The sequence below is a fragment of the Opisthocomus hoazin genome, chromosome 7, assembly GCF_030867145.1.
Source record: "Opisthocomus hoazin isolate bOpiHoa1 chromosome 7, bOpiHoa1.hap1, whole genome shotgun sequence".
NCBI lineage: Eukaryota > Metazoa > Chordata > Aves > Opisthocomiformes > Opisthocomidae > Opisthocomus > Opisthocomus hoazin.
In genome coordinates, this window is record NC_134420.1 from 43810665 (window position 1) to 43832227 (window position 21563).

General features: G+C 37.9%; 1 protein-coding gene across 6 annotated transcripts in view; it reads left to right on the top strand.

The window, feature by feature from the left end:
- The window catches only part of NUBPL (NUBP iron-sulfur cluster assembly factor, mitochondrial), a 92602-nt gene extending 71698 nt beyond the window's left edge, over positions 1–20904 (top strand). For all 6 annotated transcript variants that reach the window (XM_075426677.1, XM_075426678.1, XM_075426679.1 and 3 more), the window contains 4 exons: positions 351–436; positions 6719–6839; positions 10232–10314; positions 19999–20904. In XM_075426677.1, coding sequence (XP_075282792.1) covers positions 351–436; positions 6719–6839; positions 10232–10314; positions 19999–20061 — 353 coding nt within the window. In that variant the 3' untranslated portion in view covers positions 20062–20904. The remainder of the gene's footprint in view (positions 1–350; positions 437–6718; positions 6840–10231; positions 10315–19998) is intronic.
- Positions 20905–21563: the final 659 nt, after the last annotated feature.

The window sequence follows — 21563 nt, forward strand, 5'->3', positions numbered from 1 at the left end:
GAGTACCACTTCTGCAACCTTTCAGCATGGAGACCATGTTGTCTTCTGTCCATGGTCATATGACAGCTAGATCAGTTTTCTCACGTAGAGAATAGAAATGGTTTCTACGTAGAAAAAACTTATGGTGAAAATATCTAAATTATTTGTATCAATCCATATCATATCTCAGTGATTTTGGTCATTCCTTACTAAAAAAACTAGCATAATTTTCTTCCTTAAATTAAAACAAAAAGCAAGCGTATAAATGTATGACTAGTTTTGAATTTAGTAGCATGTACTAAGTACTCGCAATATTTAACATATAATTGCTAGTATACATTTTAATGGTATTTCATGTTTTCTTTTCCCAGGAGCTGTGATCATCTCTACCCCACAAGACATGGCTTTATTGGATGCACGCAAAGGAGCTGAAATGTTTAGAAAAGTCCATGTACCTGTAAGCCTCTACATTAAAAATACCAATAGACTGTTTTCCCAGAATGTAAATAAAATCTCCATAGACTACAATATGTGAACAAACCATTCGGGAATCACTTGAATTTCATAAATTCTTCTTCAAAAAAAAGGATTAGAATCCGTCTTACATCAGTATCAGGAGCTTGCTTTAACAGAAAGGAGAGAATTTTCTCAGGCCGAGGTCAAAATAGTGCTTGATTTCTTTTAAATCGATTTGTTTAATCTCCTGGAATGGATCAGACTGCTAACCGGGCTGTCTTACAAAGTAACGTGCGCTTTCCAATTATACTGTCTTACTGTATCCTCATTATGTGTCCTCTTCAGCACTGTGTTGGAGCTTAAAATCAAAAATTTCTTGAAATGTGGAAAAATCATGTATTAGTACATTTTAGGAAGGAAATCTGCGTTTTTGGGGAGATACGCATGTACCTAATTGCCACTTTGCCATTTCAAGGGCTCCATGACTGTCATGCTAAGTAGAAGACTGGGTGTATCACTTTGTTTTTCATGAGGTTTATACCTTATATGGTAGCTTGCTTGTTTGGGAAATGCAAAATTTAAAAATATCCACAATATTCATATGGAATGGGAGAAAATATTAAACAGGGTGACATTCTTGACTCGGTATTTTCTGTGTGTGCTACAAGTTGCTAAGTAACTGCATGTTATACTCTAGAGTTTGCGCAGAGATTCATTTTTCATTTGAAATGTGCGGTTTATGAGAAAATATAAACTGAAATGCTTCCCTATCTTAAACAGTAAAGAGAAAAAGCCATTTGCTATGCTTTAGAAAAGGTGTTTTCTTGCTTACCTGTGTGAAGGTCATTTCAACACTTTATTAAGGAAGGAAATTTCTTTCACAGCTAGTGCTTTGTTAATTTTAAAAATGCAACAGAAACCTTGAAGTGACTACTTTCCCTTTTTGTTTTGATTTACAGAATAGCTTAACAAAAGAAATTCGTTGATAAATTCCTTATTGTTAACTATTCCTTAAGCAGATTTGCACCAAAATGAAAGTATAGTAGCATTTATCACTTGCTACTAGAAGGAGAAAAAAATATATGTAACAGAAGAACATATGGAATGTTTTGTTTGATTTTATGTTTGGGTTTGCTAAAATTGCGCAACATTATTTTCTTCAAATAAAATTGTGTTCAGGTTAGTACTGTGCTGAATTTTCCTTTTGATTTGATGAGAAATTACCAAGATTTCTTTCTAAATCTGTTTTGCTCAGTGTTCTTTGAAGAGAGTGGCCTCTAAGAAAATCGTACTTTCTAGAATAGGCTTGGCTGCTATTAATGTGACTAGTAGTAAGATATTAAATATGATCTATTTTGATTCGTTGGTATTTTCAGATCATGAAAAGTCACAGCGAAGCTGTTGCACCAGGTGTTGAGTTTTAATGCACTTGAACCAGTCATCAGGTCTTACCTTTTTCATGATTCTGCTTTATTTTATTCTAACCATGTGTGCGCCTCAGTACAGATGTGTCATTTACTTCAGTGTTAAATCAGCTCCTGCCTCTGTGTTACATTTCTAAGTGTCAACTAAATTTGAGGATCCAAATAAAGTCTAGTTATGTAATTTTTGATGGACAGCTTCAAACCTGAGGCTTACATCAAAGAGGTGGAGTCTGTGGAACTGTACTAAAATTGTGTGTCCGGATTATATAATGGACTGATCTTTAAAAATCTAATCTTTAATCTAATCCTTAAAAAAGCACTTGCAATGAGTCTATTTTCAAAGAAGCAGGGAATCTGTAGGTTGCTGAGCTCTGAGTTCTTTGAGTGTGCTTGCTGATATTTAATGGACTGGAGTTGCTCCCTTGTACACATAGGCATATGTACACACCACGTTCCCCTCACCTCACCAGTCATCAGTTACCAAAGCCTCAAATGACATATGTAGTATTAGCACAGTGAAATAAGAACTGTTAACATTGTTTGTTTGTCCATTACTGCATTGAGATTACAGTAGAATGACTGAAGGAACTGAAGAAAAGCTGGCAATGAGAGTCAGCGTTAGAACCAGGATTACAATGCGAAAGTCTTATTTTCAGTCTTAGGACGTAGTCATTAGAAGAGGAGTGCCATCTCTTCTGCAGTGGAGCTCACCTGGTAAGGAGGGAATTTGCAAAGTGATGCTGACTCGTATCACAAGAGATTTAAAGATTCTCACCCATTATGTGAGTTTGGTTTGGCCATCATTTCCATACATCCCAGAGGCTTGCTCTGAGCAGGTAACAACAAAAAAAAAGTTATTAACTGTAAGTATTTAGGAAAAAATTGTCTATTTTCACCTGCTGAAATTGAGTTCAGTTCAGTATGGTTTATCTTATCAATCATACCCCTGAAAGAGACAGGGTTTTACTTAAATCTGCAACTTCTCTGGTAGCTTCCTTACCTGTGGATTTCATAGGTTTCAGAAAACTGCTATTTAAACTCAGCGATGTATTTCCTTCTAAGATGTACTGAAATTGTTTATTTGGCTATGTACTTACTGGTATTTCTATAGTGTCCAGAGTAGCCAGCCAAGATTATGGCTTCATAATGGGAGTGGAAGTTACAGCTCGTTATAAGACAGAAATATTACTGTGCGTGTTTACGTGAAGCACTAAAATGTCAGGTGACTGACTGATGATTACGTAGGAAGTCAATGGCAGACTGCAGAACTGTAACAGATTACAGAATGTTGGAAGGGACTTCTGTGGGTCATCTAGTCCGACCCCCCTGCCAAAGCAGGGTCACCTACAGCAGGCTGCACAGGACCTTGTCCAGGCAGATCTTGAATATCTCCAGAGCAGGAGACTCCACAACCTCCCTGGGCAGCCTGTTCCAGTGCTCCGTCACCCTCAGAGGGAAGAAGTTCTTCCTCATGTTCAGACGGAACTTCCTGTGCTTCAGTTTGTGCCCATTGCCCCTTGTCCTGTCGCTGGGCACCACTGAAAAGAGTCTGGCCCCATCCTTCTGACACCCACCCTTCAGATTTTTATAAACATTTATTAGGTCCCCTCGCAGCCTTCTCTTCTTCAGGCTGAACAAGCCCAGCTCCCTCAGCCTTTCCTCATAGGAGAGATGTTCCAGTCCCCTCATCATCCTTGTAGCCCTCCGCTGGACTCTCTCCAGTAGCTCCTCATCTTTCTTGAACTGGGGAGCCCAGAACTGGACAGAGTACTCCAGATGAGGCCTCACTAGGGCAGAGTAGAGGAGGAGGAGAACCTCCCTCAACCTGCTGGTCACACTCTTCTTGATCACTTGATCTCCACCAGACTGGAGTTGGACCTCAGCGCCATCCATGAGTGCAGTGAACAACTTAAGTGGGTTTCTCAGGAATTGTCTCCTTTTATAAAGACAGAGGGCTTTCATTCTCTCAGTGTATTTTCTTTAGCTTAGAAGGTAGTATATTTGGATTATTTGGATATATTTGGTATGATTTGCTGTATAACCAGAAGATTAATTGGGCATAAGAAATAAGTAAACATTCAGCAACAGGGTGTGTGCAGATAATTCATAATGAAAGGTTTCTGCATTTCCGGTTATTTCTTGATAGATTTCTCTTTACCCTTTAAAATAACAATTTGACTAAATGAAATTCGATTCTGTGCATTATGACTGTCCTCTCCTCCACTGCCGTGGGTTATCTCCTGTATTGCGGTGCGTCTCATCATACAAGTTTTCATGTCATTCCTGAGCTGAGTTTGCTGAGAACTGTACAGGGAAAGGAGCTTTAGTGAGCTTGAGTGACTAGAGTAGGATCCATGCATACATACAGGAGTTTGTGTAGACAATAACAGCTGCTTTGAAGCTTTTCCAGATCTAGTATTCGAACAGGGAAATGAGAGTTACTGCTGACTTCATTAGCAAGACCTATTACTTTGTCTGTAGATTTAGAAGCTCTGAAGGTCATAGTGAACTCTCTTCCTTTTGTAAATGTATCTGCAGAAATACACGTTAAAAATACACTTCAGCACTAAAGTTGCGTATTTCTGCACAGATTCTGTGTTAAACTGGGTGTTTATAATTGGCAACTCACTATTCCAAAATATCTCTTCATATTCCAGAAGAATAATTTGTATATGAATAAATATGCACTACTCATTGACTGATAGGAGCAATGCTGAAAAAATAAAAATAATTGTGGAATGCTGAAATGTCATTTGCTTTTAGTAAGATTTGGTGAAATGAAAACAAAAAAGGACAGTGAATAACACCTGTAAAACTGATTTAGTATTGGGGATACAGCTGTATCTCGGCATCTGCATCAACTGTGGCAGAAGAATTAGGTATTAGGTTATCAAAGAATTAACAGAACAGCTGTAATAATCCTTAACTATTCACAAAACAATGGTAGACTACATAACTTTTTCTTTGATTGTGATTTTGCTGAATCGTAAATGTTGTATGACTACTTTGAGGAGAATAGAAGGTTCAAACCCCAAGGCACCTGAAGATGAATTAATTAATTTAAAGTATAAATGTCAAGTTCTCTTTTTTCCCTGCGCTGCAGAAAATGGCTTCCCTGTATCCTAGTAAAAATACTAGTTTACTCCTCCTAGCGTTCTCCAGTTTACCATTACAGTGAAAATTCCATTACTTTAAGGAGAGCGGGATGAATGCCTGCTCAGACGTCATCAGTAGAAGACTGTGGCTGCAGAGGGCCCTTTTTACCATTCCTGCACCTTGTACCCTTGGACACGTAGTGTTTCATGTTTCTCCTAGATTAAGAACTGGATGAGAAAATTACCTGTAATAATATGCCAGTAAATAGAAACTTGTTGCTCTTGCTTCTCTGGCAGTCCCCAGGAGAGAGCAGAAAATGGGGAAAGTTTGTGGTGTTCAGTTGAAAGTAGGTAATCTTTATTTTTTCTTTTTGTTTTCGTTGTTAGTGTTTCTTAAAATGTTCCTTACTTTAAACCTTCTGAAAGTTTTACAGAAGTAAAGGAAGACTTCTTAGAAAATAGTGTGGAACACATTACGGTGGTATAGAAAAAACAAGTGATCATCTTTTGATAATTTTTAGCTTAAATGTAAGGAAATTTTTATTATGATATTATAAATAACATGCTTTTTTATTTTCAGTTTTGGTGCCAAAACTTGTACGTTCACTCTTATTTAAAGAACTTAATACTTGTCGGTTGCATTGAGCACTAGTATGTCTGTTTAGATATGCTTTGTTAGCATAGTGGATACATTACTCCTCTAATAACTAGGACAGCTTGTTTAAGCACTGAACTAGAATGCTCTGGGAAGCTGAAAAAACACAAAATGCTACAAAGTAAATAACAGCTTTGTGTACTTGAAAATATATATTCGTATTTTCAAAACTTGGCTGTAGCGTGTGTCATACCCAGATAACGTGTGAATCTTAAAGTGAAATGTTGTAATGTGGAACCTCTTTAAGCAGGTCTACTGTTGGTTAGCAGATGCATAGAAGCTTTTGCCCTGTGGTGTTTGAAGGCTGTTTTCACCACTTTTGAGAAATTCTTCTCTGCCTTGATGAACAGTTTTGTTCACTAGGTGAATAAAATGAGGTCAATGTTATCATTAGCATTATTGTCCATTGTGAAAGAAGATTTTTTTTTGCATGATTTGGCAAATTTTCAGGACATAGTTTGCAGGCATGATGTTGGAACATCTGGCATCAGCAGAAAGGTACCTAATATGTCTGTATTAGATTTTTATGCTGTGGTTTTTGCCACTTAGTTTCACATAATTATTTTTGTTGTTTGATCTTTAGAATGTGTTTCTGCTCTTCAGAAGAATAACTAATCAAATTCTTTTAGAAAACATTTCCCTACAAGATAACTTACAAAAATATCTTAAAAGCATGTCTGATTGTGTCGCTTCTTGTAATGATATGTTTTTATTTTGTGTTTCCTGAAACTGCAAATTACCAAGCTATAAAACACAACATGGAAATTCTACCAGTATTCAGAGTCCAAAAATGAAATACTGGCAGAGGGAGTTCTTGGAAAGATAGGCATGAACAAAAGGTACTTTCTGTAACAAAGAAATTTGCTAATCTTTGAGAGGTATAAGTGTGAAAAACTTGAAATAATGCACAAATGATAGTGCAACTGAGACGACTAATAAAAGTTGATAATGATGTTAATGAGTCTGATAATACTGCTACTTCTCATTATAACTGAGTACTCTTTGTCCATTCTTTGTTGATAATCTCTTCTTTATTGAATTGACATGAATAATGGAAATACTGATGCTTGAATCCCACGTTTGAATGTGCCTTTCTTTTAATTTAACAGGTTTTAGGACTGATTCAAAATATGAGTGTTTTCCAGTGTCCCAAGTGTAAGCATGAGACACACATTTTTGGAGCTGATGGTGTAAGAGATCTAGCAAAAACACTTGGATTGGATATTCTAGGTAAGGATATAGAAATGGTTTGAAGAAAAATTTAATGATGTGCGTGAGGGAAGCATTAACTGAAGTATGGAGCTGCATAATCCTAGATTACTCTATATTCAGACAGTGTTCAGATATAATAGAACTAATAGCTTGAGTAGTTGAATGTCACAATTTTTGTATGCTCTGTTTGTTATCAGGATCATTCTTGTAAATGGGATGTGGACTGGATGTGAAAATTCTTGAATTGCATCTTAAGTCTCTCTTGATTTAGAAACAATCCAGAACATGAATTGTTTTGATATTAATGTGCTGTATTATCTGAAATTCATTATGTTATTGATCATACAACAGTTTTTACAAATAACTGAGAATTCTCTTTGGTCTTGTGAAACAGACCTAAACTCTGTCCGTTAATGTCAGTAGAAGTTTTCTTATTTATTCCATTCATGATATGAGTTGTTCCATATTGAAATAAATATGGTAATTTGAAATGGAATCCCTTAAAGCTGTTGTTTTTATGACCATATGAAGATGCCTTGACTCTTGTATGGAAGCAAGCAGACTGTAATGATTGTATTTAAGTGTTGAGATTAAAAGAATATGCTGAATTGCAAAATGTTGTTTCAAAAGAAAATTTATCTTTATTGAAAACAAAAATTAGCCATGATTAAATGATCTGGCATGCCTATAAGCTAAAATATACATTGATCTTTAAAATATACATTGCTATTTTTAAAAGGCATATTTCAACCTGTGCTGTCAGTAAAAAAAATTACAGAATATAACAGCATAATTAAATTGGTAAATGGGATAATTGCATGTGCTAATGATGTGTTTCGATGTATTACTATAATTACCTCAATGATTTTCCATAGCTAATTCATTAAAAGGAACCAGGAAGCTCACTTAGAAAGATCAACACAGAAACATCAAGGTCTGACATAAACTTAAGACAGGAAGGCAACACATAATTAAAGACATGCTTTTGGGCTGTCTTTCAGTTTTCTGAATATATAATGAGTTGTATCGGAGCCCAGGGGGACTCCTACAGCCCTGGGTTATGTGGATAGATGCAAATCCTCTGCAAGCAGTTGAATCAAACAGACATTTAGATACACAAGCACAAATGATGTGCCATGCCGTTGGTCCCATAGATGGTTTTTGTTATTCCTTAAGAGAGCAGAACTGATTGTGATTGTATTTAATTAGGAGCGATGCGAGAGATTTACAGGTTTAGCAAGGGATGGATGACATGTATGAAGAAAAACAGAGTGAAGTTTACCTTCAAACTGTTGGTGAAAGACCAGACTAAGGTTAAGAATAATGCCCCAAGTGTTAAATTTGGAATTACAGTACTTGATCTGATTAGTATGCTCCTCCTTGCAGAGATGACCATTACATAATAATACCATATGGTATTATAAGAAATACTGCTTACAGATTTTACATTAATCTATTCCAGATGGAAGTTTTATCCCAATGTTACTTGAATTCTGCCCAGAAGCCTTGAGAACTTTTTTTTTAATATGTATATAAAAATAAAACATATATATTTAAAACTAGTATTTCTAAATTTATTTTGCCTATATTTTGCAACACCTGTGGCAGTTCTGTTTGTTCAGCTAAGGACTAGTCCTCCCATAAAACCTGACAAGGTTTTAGTTTCCATGATAACATCTGACAAATTCTGCGAGCTAGCAGTGTGCAGGATAGAAAAGTATTTTCCTTTTATTTGCTCAGAATCATATGCCTTTAATATTACTGAATACTTCCTTTATTCTTCTTTATGACAGAAGACAATTAGCAGTTGTCAGTATACACCTTTGAGTGTAGTTCATTATTTCATATACTTTTGTCTCATCTTTTTATTGTTCGCTAAAGGAGTGTTGCAAAGTTTGTGAGGACTTTGTGCTGCTGATCGTGTCTCTCCCTGTCTATGAAATTCCCCTATTCTGCTTTCTTTTTTTTTGTTTGGTGCCCATAACTTTGACCAGAAAGCTATACCGTTGGTATACATGATACTAAGATAATAATTTCTGTACACTGCTTCCTCACCTTTACACTTCCTAATGTTTTGAACCATATCTGCTGATAGAACCAGCAACAATGACTCTCAGATTTTTAAAATGCTTTTTTGGTTTTACTTCCTAAAATAAATGAAAATTACTCTCAGCACTTATGCTTTCAAGGACCCCCTAAATTTTTTTTTAATGAATCAGTGAACAGACACAGCTAAAGAAATTTTTTCATGACTGAAACAAATAAGAAACAATTAAATTTGAAGGAAATGGAGTGTGGTCATCATAAATAACAAACTGAAGTTCTTCAAAGATTCAGTTTGCTAATCACGGAGCCACAGCCTCTGTGCTTGGGATTTGTTTGATTTTTTTATTTGTATTCCTACTTGCTTTCAGTTCTGGGTTTTTATCTCTTAGATGCGTCAATTTTCATACATTTTTTAAATGTTTCTTTTTATGACTACATTGAACTTCAGTAGTTTACACTGGCCTTGGTTTGGGTTAAATAAATGTTGCTAAAGTGTATGAATTAAACTGATACAGTTTCTGAGACCAGTCAAGATTGAACTAAGGTAGACTGTTCTGTCTACATCCATCCAAGATGTAAAACCTAGCTGTACCTTCCATTTAAAAGAAAGTCAGGCTTCAATTCACTTCATAATTATCTGTGTAGCAATGAACTAAACATGGGAACTTCAAGTTTTCGTTAGTGCTGAAAAACAGTATTTCAGAAAGCACGTTTCAGAATGGAATAGGGCTGCTAATTGATTCTCCCTTAGAGAGTTCCTTTCCTCTCTGACAGTTCCCTGTTTGTTATAAAAGCAGACTATAAAGAAGTTTTCTATTGGAAAGAAGAATGAACGTAGTTGTCTACCTTTTAATTGGATCCAAGGCCCAATAAGGACAATAACAAATGCTATTATTTGGAAATTAAGTATTCAAAGAAGTCTTTGAACAGTGATTAAAATCTTGAAACAGCACTGAAAGGAAAATGCAATGAGATAGGCTGAACAGTAAGTTGCATGATGAGCGTTTGCCTAATACTCAAGCATTTTTTTTTATGTACACAAAATAATTTGTATCTCAGCCTGTGTTTTTTCTGTGTATTCAGGAGGCAAAAAAGCAAACTGCCTTCTGTAATAAATGACTGCAAAGCATAGTCCTTCCTATTCAGAGAATGAAAAATCCAGAATAAGTTTGGCATTAATCATTATGGATGTACAGAAACTGTACTGCAGCCAATTTTTGTTTTAAACGCTAATTTTTTGAGATTAAGTAATTCAAAGAATATACTGAAATGGCATTTGATTGCAAGTCGCTTTAGGGCTGTTAATGAAACATTCAAGAAACATTCGGTCTTCACATATATGTATCTTGGTATTGTTGATACAGGAGACATTCCGCTGCATGTTAATATACGGGAGACGTGTGATTCAGGACAACCTGTTGTGATCTCGCAGCCTCAAAGTGATGCCGTAAGTTTGGTGCACTGCGCTTTAAACAGTAAAAAGCTTTCCCTAAGAAGTGACTGGATAGTGCTTCTCGTTATTGCTGTTTGAAAAGAAATGAGTATCTGCATGTAACTTAGGGAAATAAAGTAAAAGAGGGTAGTATCATCAAGTAACTCAGACCCTTCATTTTGGAATGCTGGTCATCCGTTCTGTGGGTTTGGTTTTATTTAATTAGTCTGAATCATTCAGAACAGCGAAGATTTGATCCAGGCTCTGGCATGCCAAGAAGAGGAAGGTCAATGTCAAGGCTCATGAGACCTTGCAGCTGAAGTAGATCCTCTAAAACTGTCAGTTGAGCCTTTGGTAGTGAAGCCTGGAAACCGTCAAAGGGTCCTATCGAAAGATGTTTGGAACAAAACCCGTGTATTGTCAGCACCTGGGTTGTTTTCAGCAGGAAGTAGAGCAATTTACACACAAGAGGAAACGGATTTTTCTGTGCCTTTACCATAACATTTTATTGCCAAAGGAAAATATGAGTTGTTGAGGTGATGGGAGTCAAATATGCAAGTCTGTAAAGAAAAGCAGTTGCACGTATAAAACTTTGTCAACACTGATGTAGTAAGATTTTCCTGGCTAGTGTTTTCTCGTGCGTCTTTGCTGGAGTTTGTCTGCCAGGCTCTGTAGGGCAGGGTGTTGTCTGCCACGTTGTCTGTGCGCAGTACATGGCGTGATACAGCCTCACTCTTGACTGCTGCTTAGATGTTACCATAAAGAAAGTGCTTAATGCTGATAATAGATGGTAGAATTAATTAGAGATAAGGTAGAATGTACAAATAAGGTAACCTTTCTAACATTGTGATTGCTAGGCATTTACTGAAAAATTTTTTCCTTCCCACTCTTTTAAAAGGAAAAAAAAAAGGATAATCCAGTATTACTAATGTACTGATTGGGATTCCGGAGGAACGGGGACAGTCTTAAAAATTGTCATATATCATTTTGTTTTGAGAGAGAAGCAGCAGCACGATGGCATGTTGATTTCCCATTGAATGCAGTATTTTTGCTAGGTTTGGGGAAGGCCCGTGCTGACCTTCTGTGGAATAATGTAGTGATCTTGAGTCTAGATCCTTGTGAAAAGGAATCTTTATAATCAATACTGAAGTTTCCATCTGGGAAGTTTGATCAGCAGCGCAAAGGTTTGAATAGATGTGTGGCTTAGGTCAAAGTTGAAGCAAAACAGCTGAGGAAACCAAGATGGAAGGCTCACAGTTCCCTGTATCTGAAATCTATAATAACCAAGAGTCTGTAGCCTGCAGGATTATCAATCTAAAAATTCAGACATGTAGGATAGCATTCTGAAAATTCAAAAAGACAAGAAAGGCTGTTGTGTTGCCATCTGTTGCTCCTTCGACTGTGTTCTTGGTAATGAAAGGAGGGGTTATAAGCACCATTTCTGGCAATTAAGTTAAATATGAAGAGGAATAAAGATTGACAAATATGTGTGACTCTGGGGAAAACTTTTAATATTCTTCTCTGCCGTTGTGTCTGTGAGATAATCATTCTCTTCAGACAATGAGGTTTTTTTAGATGTCACTAATCTCTACAGAATGAAAAAGAATTTACATTTATCCCTGGATAGCTTCTCATTTTAAAGACAGATAAAATGATTGTTGTTCTCTTATATTTTAAAACAAAAATTAAAATCTTAGCACATAACTGATGGTGGGAGAGGTCATATAAGGTCAGATTCTAATCTTGAATAAATGACACCCATCGCCATGTTTCTTAAACTACAATTGTGGCTATTCATGCATGAACAATCACAATTTTTCAGATAGAGAACAATGTGTGCAGAGCTGCTGAAATGGTCTATGCTCTTGTCCTTTAAATTTACAGGTGTTTCTTGTAATGCAAAATTCTGTGCTGTTTTTGTTAGAACACACTTACAAATCAAATACAGAATCACAAAACGGAAGCAATACTTAGCCGATTCAAACAGTGGGGAGTAAGGATGGTGATAGACTTCTTAGAAACCTAGCATGCTGCCACACTTCCTAAGCTCTGTCAAGACTAGAATAAAGGGTGTTTCTAAGATATGTTGGCTAATACTTCTTTTGGTTACACACTTGCTGCGGAGTTCAACTTGCCTTGCTGATACATAAAAGTATAGCTCTCACTGTACATTAGAATTTTAAAATGTGTAAGCAAACTTGTCTAAATTTGTTATTTTAAAGCTTAGATGTAGTTGGTGGAAAAGGGAAGCTTACTTTTCACAACTAGCAGGGAAATTATAAACAACGAAAACAACCCTTCCAGAAAAAAAAAAGATTACTTGTAGAATTGTGCATGTGTGAACTTAGAAAGTTCTTCCTTAGGGAATGCACAGAATACATAAGACTCATGTACTTATGGAAAGGGCTGACTATATAGCTAAAGGATGTGAAGGTTTAAAGGCCAGAGTTCTTCTGGTGAAGCCTAAGACAGTCCCCAAGGAGAAATAAACAGTGCTGGTAAAGTGATTTTGCTCTTGGTATAGTGTTGTCTACATTAATGTTTCTGTCAGCTTAGGTATTTAAATTGTGGCACTTTTTTAACACTCTTTGTTGACAAAACTTTGTAATGTGCTGTACAAATGGAGTATTGCTGTACTCGCATGTTGGTGTCAAGTGACAGGGGCTTGTCTAACAGAAAGAGAGCAGGCAGACCACAGCAACTGGGAGTAATCTAACATCCTCTACAAGAAGCTAGTAATTTCTTAGTTTAATCAACAGTGAAAACTTACCAGACCCTTCTGGAGATAAGTGAGAGTCTTGGGAGCATTTTTGTCTGCGATCAACCTGTGGAGGTAGATTGGCTGACTGGAGCTTCGTTTTTTTGCTCACCCAAATTTATGAGACAGCAAAGGCTAGTAAAGGAGAATAAGGACCAGGGAAAACAGTAGGGGAAAAGGTTGAATAGGGGAAACAAATGAGGAATCACTGAAACCAGGTGGAATTGATCATGCTCAGATGTAGAGGATGTAGAGATGTAGAGGTTTAAATGCCCAGTGAACTCTCCATCAACACTGAGGGAAAAGGTAAGTAGAGGTTCCTAAGAGCTCTTCCATCTGTGAGCACAGAACCCGGAGATGTATGGGACAATTGGTGGTTATCTTGTGAGGACTTCCTGCTAGAAACTTACGGGTGTATCACAGCCTTGATGGCACTGGATCTGCTAATACCTTGCAAGAAGAGACAGGCTAACTAACGGTGACCACTGAGCACCAAAATCCCATCTATCTCACAGTCTAAATGTGACCGCTGAGCACCAAGCTCCCATCTATCTCAAGGTCAAAGAAGCAGCTTAAGCAAGTACAAAACACATTTGCTGTACCAGTGTGTCCATTTACTCACTAAAAGCTAGGGAGTCTTGTTGGGATAGACATTTCAGGGAGGAGACATGCTGGAGGTGGAGGCAAGCAGTAGACATTGTCTCTCATCTTGTCTTGGGAATAAGGTGATTTAAAAAAAAAGAGAGTTGTGGAGGAGAGATGAAGGTTCAGCAGGGATAATGTGTTCAAGACGCTAGAGAAGTTGTGAAAGAATGAGGTTTAGATTTCACCTTCTTCCCCTTCTCCATTATTAAAGAGATAGTGAGCTCTTATGACAGAAAGTATAAAAAAACTCCAAATTCCAGGAAACACATAATGGTCAGATAGTTCCTTAGTGTTTTCTTGCCCCGTATTGTTATGGAAAACATTTGGAATCTATTAACGAAAAATACTTGGGAGTTCACCCTCTTGTTAGGTGAAAATCAAGTGGAGTATATTGGAACTTAAGGGAAGATGAAAAAGAGCAAACCCAGTGAATTATCTATAGCTTAGTGTTGGATCCTCAGATTGCACAGCCTTGTGCAGGTATGCACAAACTTAGATGCAGTGCAGCGAGAAATTTATGATTGGATAGGAGGAGAACCAAACTTTTCCTGGAGCAAGGAAGCCAGGACCTGTGGCTGGAAAACACGCTTAATGTCATCCTATCCAGCTTGCGACAAAGACCAGTGTATGATACAAACCCCACATACTTCTTGGGGGAGGTTCTGGTACTGTCTAGTTCACATTCAACAATGTGAAATGTATTCAGCCATCTTGCAGATTTCATATATGAATATATATCAGTGAAGGAATTTGCAGCCAGTAAATTGCATGTAGATCTGTAAGGGGAGAGAAAAAAGCCCAGTCAGATGGAAAGCAGGCACACAAGGCATCAGCAATCTGACATAACAGGGGAAAGTAAGTCTGGTTAAAAATCCCTTTTCAGTTAAATTAGAAATGTTACAGACTTTACTGTGGTATTATCCAAAGAGACAGGTGGAATTTGTATTCAGAAAGACTTTTTTTGTAGCCTTCTACGAATGAGTTATGTATGAGTAGGGTAAAAATGTACAACCTTTTAAAGCTTGCAAGAAATAGTTGGAGAAAAATTGAAGCAGTGGTAGCAAATAATGTTTGCTGTTGTTTAGCTGTCATCAATAATTCCATTTAAAGAGTGGTCTCTCCAGGGTGTGGTATCTTTAAAAGAAAAGCAAACCCTGAAGAAGGCTGCATGATGTTATTTATGATATGCCTTATCATCAAGGCTTGCTTTTGAATGATCACAGTAACATTTGGTATGTGTAGGTTCGCATCTTCATGCAGGGTGTAGATAGTACAATGCATCATCAGACCCGTATTTATGCTTTGCTCTGCTGAAGAAAACGCTGAGTGGTAGGATAGTCTTTTTGAAGGATGTTACTATATTGCATTTGAATTGCACTGTTCTGCTTAACCATGTTTTCTGGGCTGGATGTTTTTTTGATGTACATCATGGCACCTGAGTGATGTATGTGCATAATGGCACCTTGGGGCTAGCGGTATTTCCCAGCTGAGGCTGTCTCAGGAGGCGGCTTGGCTCTTGCAACTGCTGGTAATAGGACTAACAGGAAATTTCCCATGAGCTCTGAGGAATTTTTTTGAGGTATTAGATTCAGGAAATGTCCAGTTTACTTACCATTCTCCTCCATTTCATCTTGTAATGGATTGACTGTCCCCTTTCTGGGCTGAGACTTTATTGCAGCTTGACAGGAGCTGCCAATATATGCAAAGAAGAATTTTACGGTAGAACTGCCCAGAGGAAGACAAAGTGGGAAAGGCTCTGGTCCTCTTGCAGCAATCTAGAATTTCTCTGGGTGACATGAAACTTTTATCTGAAGTGGAAGCTCATTTAAACCTGTGTTTATCATCATGCTTTTAGTGCCTTCTGAGTTGACCACAGCAAAGTACAGACATTAGAGGGCAGCTCCAGGCATGCACTGAAGGTTGGAGCTGTGTCAAAGTAACAAGCAATTTCCATAAAAATTAAAGCTATTTAAAAATCTGATTGAACTGGAAAATGGACTGTGGTTGAGCAAAGAGAATTCTGATAAGAACAAAAGCTATCACCTATCATTATTTCCTTGCAGATGGTAGCCAAGTCCAGTATTTATCCTTGTGATTGTCACTATTGGATTAGTTGCTCATTGCACGTAGTTGCTGGTTTCCTTTAGCAATGAATAAAGTATAAGCCCCTAACAGGTCAGTTGAGCAGATTTAAATACTTTATCCTTCTTTACAGGTATAGTAGCGTCCTCAGCATTCGATGTTCCAGACAGTCAGGACTTGTGTAGATTCTCCCTTGGATTGCTGGGCTGGATAAAGCATCTTAATAGTCTTGGAGTCTTTTAACAGTTTTGACTTTGTTGATGGGTAAACTGTATCGTGTATTTGTGTGGCTATTGCACTAGGCACTGGAAGGCACCCTAGTGAGCTGTTTGCAGGCTAAGATTGGCACTTCAGTGAAAGGCAAATGAGCAGGTCAAGCCAATCCAGTCCATGAGAACAGAGCTCAATCGGCTATGGCCTGTACGGTCAGTTTGCAGTGATCTTAGCAGTGATGCGTACTTCCCTCATGGAGAAGATTTTTGAGGAGAGTGAAATGCCATAAGGAAAGGCTCACAGTTTTCTAGGATTACAGTAGGGCTTTAATTAGATAAGCTAATAAAAAGACTTGCAGCTTAAATCTACCCCACGTCTGTTGTCCCATGCTAGGGTAATGAATCAGGATGTTCTGATTATTTAGGCTAAGTAGGACTTTTCAGTCCTTTTCCTGATGAACTTCATTACAAGTTCTCAGTTTCCTACTCCAAGATCTATGCTGACATTAGTCACTTCATCATTTACCATGCCCTCTCAGTCCTAAGGAGGTTTGTGGTTTGAAGAATGCTGCATTCATTTCCAGCAGTGTTTGTACTGGTGTTTGAGAGGTGAACCGTCTCCCACGTGGCCATTATCTAGCTCTTTCGACTCTCTGAACGTCACCTTCCGCCTCTATCTCTGCCCTCCCCAGTGCTGCTCTCAGAGCCCGTCTAGGCAGTGTTCATAATGAACAAGTCTGGTGTGGTTTTAGGGCATTCTGTCTTCCTGTGTGCTTCTCCTTCATCCTCTCAAAGCAGGGGGAGTGATTGGCTTCCAGCTAATTGATATGTTACTGTTAAATATGGAATTGTCCATCTGCAAAAAAATGCTTTCAGAAAGACAGTCTATAAACCACTCCTTTAGAGCTTCCAAACCATAAAGGGAAAAACTGATCTGTAAAGTTCACTTTTATCCTATTAAAATGAAAATGGTTGTGAGTGATGAATAAGAACTCATCCTTTAAAATTTCTCCTCTGACTTTCCACCTAAAAAGGAAACAAAAAACCCTCTCCTTTTTCAGTTGCAATCTATCTTCTTTTACTTACTAATGGAGGAGTAAGCAGCTGAACTGAGCTGTGCTTATTGTCTACAGATGCTACATTGAAAAGATCATGAGTGGGGGAAAACATTCAATACAAGTAAGGGTTTTTTTATGTAATGAAAGGTGTATTGACAGTTGCTGAGATTCCATTTAGACTTTTCACATATGTTGATGTATGTTACTGCTGATAGACAGGTCCTCACTCATAACTGAATGCTTTGTTCAGAGATGGGAAACTAAGGGTTAAAATAGTTGATTTTGTCAAGGACAGGTTACTGGTAGAGTTCTCGTATGAGATACTGTTCTGTTCAACATAGAAAGTAGTGGTCTAGGAAAACAGAAAAAGAATGCTTAGCAGGCAAGACTGCTGATAACTCAAGGGCTAGATAATACTAGCATGCTGGCTACAAAGAGTTGCACCAGGAACCTCCCATTATGAAGCTATTTGGCACATGAGAGTCAGTGTACATTGCGAAATTGTTGTCCATATACTCATTAACAGTGTTTTGGGGGAAAACAGTTCATTGGGATCTTGACATAGGATAACACACAAGCAGTGAAGTCTCCCAAGCAGGGTATCTGGTTGCTATCTGGATAGTTACGGAAGTATGTGTTCCAAGGACCCTTGCCAATGATGTCCCTGGCTGGATCAAATGAGACTCCTTGAACTGTTGTTTAGGTCAGTTTTAACAAGGTAGTCTGTAGTCCTGTATAACTACTGCAACATATGTACAATCTGTTACTGCTGATTATCTTGATTTATGTACAGAACATGTCCTGTCTTAACTATGTACAATACCACTGTCCTATTTTACTATTTCTGCATCTACAGGAACAATTTCTGCAGTGTATTTATAATTCTGTGTACAATTTGTTTAACTCTGGAGCAGGAACAGCCTGGGCGGTCTGTAGAAGGGGACAGATTTTCCATGCAGGTTGTTAATTGACTCATTAAAACACATGAATTGATCTGTGCCGAGTGGGAGTTGCCTGTGATACTCTTCAGGATAGTCCAAAATTTGCACCTGGAGCACTCCTACACCGATTAGTCAAATACTTCGCTGCAAAGGCAGCTCGACTTCAGTCAAGGTGGTCCCTTATCTCGTCTGTGCAGGGGGCTAGCTGGGGAGTAGCTGGACCACCCTGGGAATTAACAGCTAGGTGTACTGCGTATCGCACACAGGCACAGCCGTGCTGCCCAGCTGCACTGCAGCTACACCTGTAGCAGAAGTTTGAATTTCGTGCTTGTGACTTATGTTCTGTAGTTCTTGCCACAAAGTCAGCCATATGGAAGAAAACAATTCTAGTTTGGTGTCTGCATTCCTTACAAACTCAGAGAATTATGTGGCTTTAGGTTTAAGGTGATGTGAGCACTGAGACTGTGAGGCACTAAGCCTGGGAGTGCCAGAAAAGAAAATCCTACAAACCAGGAGCAAACGTAGAAGAGAGGAGACGAGTTAGGGGTGTCTGGCCCTGCAAAAGGCTGCCACCTGGTTCAGACCAGCAGCACTTGGTCCTAGTCGCCCTGTTGAGAGACTGGCCACCTCTTCCTGCCCCTCAAGCTCTGGCCTCAGGCATTTGTCAACTTGTTTACTGTTTTAAAGGCTCATCAGGGATACACGGTCTAACTCGAAGTTAGAGCCATCTGAGAGTGCTACAGGAGGCAGGAGGGATTGGTGTGATAGGGAATGTGCTGGTGATTTCTAGTAAAACAGGGAAGATTGTTAATGTGGGCTCCATATGCAGACTTAAATGAGACAGTGAAGAAGTACCTTGGTCACAGGGTAACAGAGTAGAAGCAAACTGAATAGTAGGGGAGTTTTCTGTTGTACTGGACACACACAGAGCGTGACGCACCAGCTGCAAATTGAAGCATGACAAATTCAAGTTATAGATAAGGTGTACATTTTTAGCAATGGAAGTAATCTTTGGAATAATGTACAAGATATGTATACACATGCACAAAGATACTCTTTTAGTTGAAAATCTTTATATCAAGATTGGAGACCTTTCTAAAAAGCATGTTCCATTTCAGCCACAAGTTGTTGAGCTTGATGCAGGACTTACTTGGTTTTGTTTTGTGATTTGTTCTGTGTTGGACCATAGGCAGTGTTTTTATACATGTCTCTAAACATTAGATTTATGAATACTTGATGTTAGACTGATGGTGGTCCTAGCTGTGTCATTTTTTTAAAAAGATGTTATAAGAAGTGTGCCTGTTTGGGTCACTCCTGATAGTCTTACAGTTCTGTGGTCTTCCGCCCTCCAGCGCAGAGAGTCTGACCAAATGCCACAGGTAGTGTGAGAGGGAGAATTTGCTCTATGGATTCTGGTGTTGCCGAGTTAGTTCCTTCTGATACCCACTTTAGTCTCTTGGAAAGATGTATTTTTTTAAAAATACTTCAATTTTTAATGTCTCTGTAGGAAATTCTGTAGTGTAGTCAATTCTGTAGTGTAGTCTAGTCAATAATGAATTAATGATCTTTTTTTTGAATGTCATTGCTTTCTCTGATTTTCTGTCCTAATCCTGTGCATGTGCATCTTGATCTTCAGGGTGAGGGAAGTTTATAACTAATAGTACCTGTGGTACTAGAGAGTCTCCTTCCTTCTCAACACCTCTCCTCCAGAAGAATATTGATTCTGTTTGCTGTTTAAGACAGATAGCTCAGTCAAGTCCCATTCTTCGAATAATGCTAAAGTTAAATTTTATCTCCCCCCCAATATTTTAGATAATGCTTGTACTTATTTTATGTATTAATGCATCATTTTTCCTGAACACAAAACTGGCTAAATCAAGCGCATTTATTGTAACATTTTTCTTTTTCTTTGAATGTGTGAAAGACCATATACCTAACAAGATGTAAAATATTCCATTTTTTAGAAAATGAAAGGTGCTAAATATATGTTTCTCTTCTTACAGGCTAAAGCCTATCTAAAGATAGCTAAGGAAATAGTAAGGCGCCTGCCAGTACCTCCTGCGTGAAGTGTTTATCACTGAAACTGACAAAAAAAGTCATCTTTTGGTGTGGCCAGTGCAGAAGAGTCCTGCTACCTAAGTATGTGGATGCCATATTTTAGTTCTAAGGATTTTTTTAGGCGTTAATTTACCAGAATTTAAATTGTGATTGTGATATTTACTGTTTTTCAAATTATTATTTGGCCATGTCCAAATGGATTGAAGGATGCAAAAGATGATAGACAATATTTAACTGCTGGATTGTAACATCATCAAGCAAGAAGGGATGAAGTACATTTTTCACGTGTCCTGTTTTAAGGTCAAGAATGAAAAACAGCAGCTCCAGCCAAGCAGAACAATGAGAGGGATGTCAAGGCAGAAGTCCTGCTTAAAAAATGACATTTGCAATGCTCTAATTTCTGTCAATTTTCATTCAGCTTTTTCTGCAAAATTTTAAGAAGCAAATTCCGTTATGTAACTGCAATACTTTTGTGTGTTCATCTTAAAAGAAAATTAAAAAACCCTCCACATAAACTCGGAGGAGTTGTTGTGGTGGATCATGAACAAATTCATTCGTTATTGGATAATGTTCAATCATGAGGCAATTCACCGTTTTGTGGAGAATGGATTACATGATCCTGAGGCTTATTTCTTCACAGCTCTGCATTATAATGGACCCAGACTGAAAACGAGGTAACCTGGGTCTTCACTGAAAACCAGATGTTGTGCCTGAGCTCAGTTTGCCATGGGATGCAAATGATCAAGATAAATTAAATTTATGATTGCCTATTCCTGTTACAGTGCGGCAGCTTGGCATTTGAATGTAAAGGTATATTTCTGAAGTAAAGAAAAAATTTGGTCTTCAAACTACGTGGCCTTCTGGTTTGTTTTTTTACTGCCTTATATTTCTGCGATCTTTATTTTTGTGCTGTGTGGAAGTGCAAGAATACGCCTTCAGGGAATGAGTTTCCATTTACAATTAGATGTTTGAGTTGACATTTAGGCTTTTTCATTTACACAGTCGAGTATGGGTATCTTAAACATACGTCTTAACCATGCCATACTGGGAATTTAACCATACTAGGGAGTTCTGCTGTTCACCTCTGTGGGACCAAGATTTTCCCCGTACTCCAAATTATTACTCGTAATTTTGGATGTGTTTTTTTTTTTTCTTATTGAAGTGGTACAATGTAAGAAGTTGGTATACATTTACTTTAAGAATATCTAAGTAATGTGTACCCAGAATTTACACGGAAAGCTAGACACGAATTATGGGTTGACTTTCAAGCTTAGGTGATTTTGTAAATGTGTAAATTTTATAATCCAAGACTGATGATTTTGTGCTTCAAGTCAATCTCTGAACCTCCTCACCCACACCCTCCCTCATGAGATCTCGTATCAGTGTTAAAATTTTTCAGTAGCATATTATTCCAGGCCTGTAGAATTGACACAAATACTCTCTTCCTTTCAGTTGTCTAATGTATTTTACAAAAATTAAAAGCTGGCTTGGTGTTCTGCCCTTTCATGTT